The 7,085-nt window shown below is 35.9% G+C and overlaps 1 protein-coding gene across 2 annotated transcripts in view; it reads right to left on the bottom strand.

The window, feature by feature from the left end:
- Window positions 1-390: 390 nt before the first annotated feature.
- TAF2 (TATA-box binding protein associated factor 2) overlaps window positions 391-7,085 on the bottom strand; it is an 81,228-nt gene continuing 74,533 nt past the window's right edge. For both annotated transcript variants that reach the window (XM_029222926.1, XM_029222925.1), the window contains one exon: window positions 391-1,808. In XM_029222926.1, coding sequence (XP_029078759.1) covers window positions 1,546-1,808 — 263 coding nt within the window. In that variant the 3' untranslated portion in view covers window positions 391-1,545. The remainder of the gene's footprint in view (window positions 1,809-7,085) is intronic.

The raw sequence follows: 7,085 nt of genomic DNA, 5'->3' as shown, positions 1-7,085 counted from the left end.
CACTGTAATAAAAAATATTCCTTTTTCCAGAAATAATTTCAGTTGGCCAACACTCAGTTAATGGGAATATTTAAATAACTGCCATTTAGGCTCTTCAACGTCTGATCACACACCCTTTGCACTTACACTCTCGGCCAACTGCACTGCTTTACAATTCCTGACTATGCCCTTGCTTTCCTCCATACTTTTGAAAATACTGTTTCTTCTGCTGAGAGAACTTTACCCCATCTGCCTACTGAAATCACTCTTCCTAACAGGGCCAGCTCAAATCCTGCTTATCCACAAAGCTCTCCTCAAACTTTGTGAACAGGTGTATTACATACACACACAAAGAGAAAGGCAACAAAAGATATAAGAAAATACAAAGGCAGAATGATCAATTTAAAAAGTTATTTATTAAACAAGTATATTCAAAAGTCCAACTTTACTGGATCCCTTTGAAACATCTATTCTGGGAAGAAGTATTTTGTCCAACTTTCTAATGATAAGAGAAATGATAAAAATAGAACAGGTATGAATAACATTTTAAAACAAACAATAAAGCACATGGTAAATTTAGAAATAAAAATAAAAACACACAAACATACAAACTATTGAAGTATGAAAGCAAAACATTTCGTATGTTTTTAAATGCTTCTGGTATACTCACATGAGAAACTGTCTATGTCCAAGTTAATAAACAGTATATAAACACCTTTTTAAGGTACCATACTTAGAGAAATAATTTTAGAATATGTATTGGGCATAAAAATTGTCCACATTTGGCAAACATATTCTACATATGAATGTATTCACTCATACTTAGTGAAAAAAGGAACTTAAAATTTAAACATCTTGATTTGAGAACTGTGGATTTGATAGTTCTGTTAAATTCCAACATCATAATCACCAAATGTGCTATCAAAAAAGTTATTCAAATTTCTTTTTAAAGCTGCTTCTGAAAATTTCAGTATTTTAGAACAAAAGAAAACATCATGTATTCTTGCTTATGAATTCTGATGCTTAGTTTCTATGGTTAACACGCAAAAAAATATGTAATAGAGAAGATTCCTATAGAAAAGCCTCTGTCTTTCAGTAGTTCCAAATGGTGTTATACAATATTTCACTGGAAATAGTGGTTTTACCACAGATTTGGCTGTAGCTTCTGTTTAAAACATAACTTTGCCCCATAACATCCATCAAAGGCTTTAAAACATAATTGACTTTGGCAGTACACATGGAGATCATGATGTGAATGGGGACTGCCAGTGGATATGAGGGCCTTATGAAAGGGTTTGCTGTGTGTGTGTGTGTGTGTGTGTGTGTGTGTGTGTGTGTGTGTGTATTTTAAGGAGGAAACAGGATGAAATGGTTTATTCAGAACTATAAAACACATTTTCCTAATTAGATTTCAATTGTATAAATAATGTAAATCAAATGTTTAGAACTTGAATCTCTATGGGAGGCAACTATTTTTTTTTCCTTTTATCATTCTTTATAGCTGACAAAGCTTTAGTTACATATATTCTTCTGAACACTGAGGAAAAGGTCTCCTTTGCCCCCTTCTCAGTCTGAAAGAGAAGGAGAACGAATAGACCTGCCACTGGCGGGGCTGGAAAAAGTGAAAGGCTCCTTGTCCTTTTCTTTGCTATCATGCTTATGCTTGTGCTTATGCTTATGTTTGTGCTTCTTCTTCTTTTTCTTGTGCTCATGGTGATGGTGGTGATGGTGGTCGCTGTGTTTGGAGGACGTAGATTCTTTAGTAAATACTGAGAGTGGAGCTGCTGCAACTGGATGCATACTCATCTCCAAAGGTGATTGTTCTTTACCTTCAAGATTAAAAACACCCAAATGAATTCCTGTTAATAACAAGGAAAGTGAAATGAAAGTAAGAGGGAGTTGGTGACAGTACAGAAAAGACAATGGATTCCCAAGTGTTTATATCACTTCCATGAAAAAAATCAGGAATGGGAGAAGTATCCAAGTAAGACATCCAATTAGTTACACAAAGGTAAGTTTTCAGCATTGTGACCAGGAAGTGAGTATTTCAATTCCTTGTAGTCTATAGAGATTATGATACATACCAGTGTGTTATCCAACCATCTTCTAAAAATTAATATTCAATATTTTAAAGTACTATGAAGTGACAATGACTAGATGTGTGTGTTACAGATTAAGACTGACATTGGTCAATGAAAACATAGCTCCTTAACCACAGTTCTGCTCTATGGTATTCGGGTGGGGGGGAGATTAGCACTACAGGCATAGTTCGTTTCATTGCACTTTGCAGATACTGCGCTTTTTACAAATGAAGGTTTGTGGCAACCCTGCCTCGAGCAAATCTATTGGAACCATTTTTCCACCAGCATTTGCTCACCTCTAGTCACTCTGTCACATTTTGGTAATTTTTGCAATATTTCAAAATACTTCCACCAGCAAAAAGATTATGACGTGCTGAAGGTTCAGATGATGGTTAGCATTGTTTAACTGAGGTATGTGCATTCTTTTAGACACAACACTATTGCACACTTAGTAGACTACAGTATAGTATAAATATAACTTAGATGCAATGTCAAACCAAAAACTTCAGCATGTATTTTATCTCACCTAGAAATGGATCAAATGTCTTTGAAGGTTCTTTCCATTTCCAATGTTCTATCAGCCTAGGAATCTATAATAGTGAGTAGTTCTCAGACTCTAGTGTACGGGAATTTCTTGCTTCCTCCATACCCTACAATTCTTGGGCCATACCCAGAGAATTCTCTCTCTGTATTACTCTAGGTTAATGGCACTGCTTTACATGCAGCCAAGTAAGAAAAAAACTTAAGAATCATCTCAGGTGCCCTCCCTTCCAGATCTAGCTGCTTACCAAATCTTGTTTATTCTTACTTACAACAATCTCTTTAATCTGCCTCTCTATCCCGCCTGCAACTGTACTAATTCAGACCACCCCATCTCATTTGGATCACGGTACTAGTCTCCTATGAACTGGTTTCTTTGCCTGAAGCGTCTTACACTTGAATCCACACTTTACATAGCTTCACAGCAGCGGTTCTCAAACAGGGGCAACTTTTCTCCCCAGGGGTTGTTTGACAATGTCTGGAGACGTTTCTGTTGTCACGATTAGGGTGGGATGGGGGGAGGAAGTGTTAGCCTGACTGTGCGTAGAGGCTAGGGATGCTGCCAAACATTCAAAACACAGGACAGCCTCCTAGAGCAAAGAATTCTCATGGCCAAAAATGTCAACAGTGTTGAAGTTCAGAGGCCCTGCTGCATAGTTATCTTCCTAAAAACAAAGCTATCATGATTACTTGTTTAAAAACTCAGGTAGTTCTACTGGCAGAACAATAATCCTTAGACTTCAGTGCAGCAATTTCTGAAAAAATATATATTTTTTATTCAGAGTAGTCAAAAAACCAAGCTTTTCACTAAAATGGACTTTAATGCAGTAGTTTCTTTTCCTTTTTAAAACGTAAATTCTCAGTGCTGATTTTGATCCAATCCAGCCCCAAGCCATGTTTTTACCAAAACAAGCATCACCATAGAAGTTTTCTAAAAATCACTTTCACCACTAATTTTAAGGACAGTTTACAATCTGTCTTGAATTTATCTTATCTTCCACTATTCCTTTCTATATATTCCAGACTAGCCCTTTCATAACTCTGTGTATTTGTAAATGCTATTCCTACGCTTGGAATGCCCTTCCCTTATTTCTTTTCTGACTTGCACATTCATTTACAAATATCAGGAACTACATGGGAACTGGAAAAACAGGGATAAACTGGACAGATCTCAGTTCTCCTGGAGCTTACAAAGTAGCAAAGAAGAACGAAATTGAATAAGTACTCCCGATTAATAAAAAGACAAAACACAGAGTGAAACAGGAGCACAACAGGAGACTTAAATTAGTGGGGCAGTGGGAATCAAAAACAAACTTCTCCAAGGAAGTTATGTTTAAACTGTAACCTAAAGGAGGAGAAAGGAAAAGAAAAAAACATTTTAGGTTCTTATTAATTTAAAACAGCTTAAATGTCATTTTTGAGGGAAGTTTTCCCCAAACTGCCCAAAAAATTAGTTCCCACAACATAATACAGATGAGGAAATTAAGACACACAGAAATTAAGTGACTTGCCCAAGGTGGTACTGGCAAATCTGAGCTACGAAACCAAAGAGCCTGGACTCCAGAGTCTGTGCCCGCAGCCACTCTGCTCATCTGCACATGGCGTGGTGCACACTGTCGCACATCTTTTTATCTTGGGGTCTCTTTCATTAGGCTCACAGCTCCTTGAGGATAGGGCATCATCTTTGTATCCCAGTGTATTGCACAGCATCTAGCATCCTCATACCTCCACCTCCCCAAAACTTGCTAAATGAATGAATGAATATAACAGAATTATGCAATTGTTGTGTTTCTTTTTAAATAGGATGTCAGGTGAACTTAGTCAAACTAAATGCATTCTGAAGGTCACTGATTTTGAAGAGAGAGGAATAAAGTACAGAAACTATTATAGACCATTCATTAAACTGGTATGGACTACTGTACCTTCTTTGTGTCGGGCACTGTTCCAATATTTTAGAACAAGCTAATGTGTTACAGTTCCTGTTCGCAAGAATTATTCACATTTTACTACCGCAAAATTACATTTTTTTTTTTTTTTTTTGCGGTATGCGGGCCTCGCACTGTTGTGGCCTCTCCCGTTGCGGAGCACAGACTCCGGACGCGCAGGCTCAGCGGCCATGGCTCACGGGCCCAGCCGCTCCGCAGCATGTTGGATCCTCCCGGACCGGGGCACAAACCCGTGTCCCCTGCATCGGCAGGCGGACTCTCAACCACTGCGCCACCAGCAAAGCCCAAAATTACATTTTTTATATTCATGATTTTTTGGTAAAGCTAACACTAACAGTAATGTAAAAAAAAAAAAAAAGAGAGAGAGATTATATATATAAGCTAGTTTGGGGACTCTATCTTTTGCAATAATTGGTGCCCAGATATTCTTCAGAAAAAGAAAAAATTTGAGAGATATCTGATTTATAGTTAAGTTAAATATGCCACTATATAATTTTAATTTATATTTTAAATGAACTATATAAATATATTCTCGATTCTATAAATATGGGAATATAGGTCCCTACCTAACAGAGTATAGCCAAGTGACAAGGAGAAGTAATAGAGCTTCATAAACAAATTCCTTTAACTCCTATCTCATTATTTAGTCCGTCTACATCAAGAGACTTTGCAGCTTTCCAATTGGCTGTCTGCACTGCTGGGAGTCTGAGGTCCTTTTCTGCACTGAGAGAAGTTTCATCATCTAATCCTAAACACCGACTTGGATTGCAGAAAAGCCAACGATTATACTAGAAACTGTACTTCCCAGTAGAGGCAACTGCCAAGTATACAACTGAGTGTACTCTTTTCCAAGGAATACTAATAGCCACTTCAAAAGTAAATTCAATCTCTTGTCTAGCAGTCTTACACTTTGCATTCAAGATATACTGATTAGAATTCTTGCATTTCTCTTGATTTGTATGAAGTCTATTAAGAAGACAATGGATTAGCTAGATCCAAGGATAAAGATGTTAGAAACCAGGACTCCTAGGACAAATGGCTGATTCCAGGTCTGGCTAGAATATTTACAAGATGAGCCTGAAACATCTGGTATAATAATAGAAAGGAAGTTTAAAGCCTTCTCAAGAACTCAAGAGTCAAGAGTTCTCACCAATCGAAGCTGGGAAAATCTGAATATTGATAATATTCTGTAATTGATGATAACTGATAATATTCTGTAATGGACTAGAACTAATTGATCACCATTGGAGGATGCTAGCCAAATTATTATTTTGAAAATTATTAAATACATAGAGAGAATCAAGTCTTTATCTTTCTTTTGCTATATTATCTATACCAATGGCTAACAGCAGGTGAGGGGCAAGTTAGCTTTATAGAAATAATCAGCTTATAAATAAAAACAGAAAGATGAATTAGAATATCACCATCTTGTAACCCTTAATGAACTAATGGATCCAGGCCTTGAACACCTTAGTGGCTAACCTCACAAAAAATCAACCAGACATTGTATGCTTCCAGATGGAAGAACACACTACCATCTATAACCCTGAATCCAATTAAGTTTCTAGATATAATTACAAATTTAAAGGAAATACAGAGAACTCTAACATGTTAATTACACCACAGGTATACAATTAGCAAAATACAGACTTGAAAACTACAGATCAAAACCCTGGAGTTTATAACATTGTAAAGGGGAAAAAAGAATGGACTGGAAACTTTTAATTTTAAAAGATGTAAAGGATATATCAGCCAACTGCAATGTGTAGACCCTATGTGGACAGTGATTCAAACAAATAAATTGTTAAAAATAAAAATAAAAATAATGGCATTTATGATTCAACTGAAATGTAAACAGTGACTGTATATTTAATGATATGAAAAAACCATTTATTTTTTAAAGTACAAGAACATTATCGTGGTTATGACTTTTTAAAGTCCTTATCTTTTAGAGATACACACAAAATTACCTATGCATAAAATGATATGTGGGATTTGTTTCAAAATAATTCAGAAAGGTGGAAATGGGAAAGGGTATAGATAAAAAACAAAGCTGACCATGAGCTGATTGATCATTTCTGCATCTGAGTAATGGATACATGGGGGTTCATTATACTAGTCTGACTACTTCACAGTTTTCTATAATAAAAGTGTTTTTTAAAAAGGAGAAGTTAAGGCAAATTGGCACTATTCGTGAAAATGTTAAATGCTCATATTTTTTAAATTAGAAAGTTCATTTCTAGAAACATATCCCACAAACATGCTCATGCATAAGTGCAAAGAAATATATACAGAAATATTCATTAGAATAGTGTTTCTAACAACAGAACATCTAATAAAACCTAATGTTACCCTAGCATCACCACTAACCTTTAGCTCGTAAGTTTTCATTTATTATAGACAATATATATTTTTTATTTGTTTAATTTCTTTCCTGAACAATTTTTACCAGGTCTAATTCAAGGTGATAAGAAAGTACAATTTCCCACTCATGTGGACCTGTATAACAGTAAGATTTGGGACACATACGAGCTTACTT

Source organism: Monodon monoceros, unplaced genomic scaffold, assembly GCF_005190385.1.
Source record: "Monodon monoceros isolate NGI ecotype Baffin Bay Population unplaced genomic scaffold, NGI_Narwhal_1 Super_Scaffold_14, whole genome shotgun sequence".
NCBI lineage: Eukaryota > Metazoa > Chordata > Mammalia > Artiodactyla > Monodontidae > Monodon > Monodon monoceros.
This window is presented reverse-complemented; position numbering and strand designations above follow the sequence as displayed.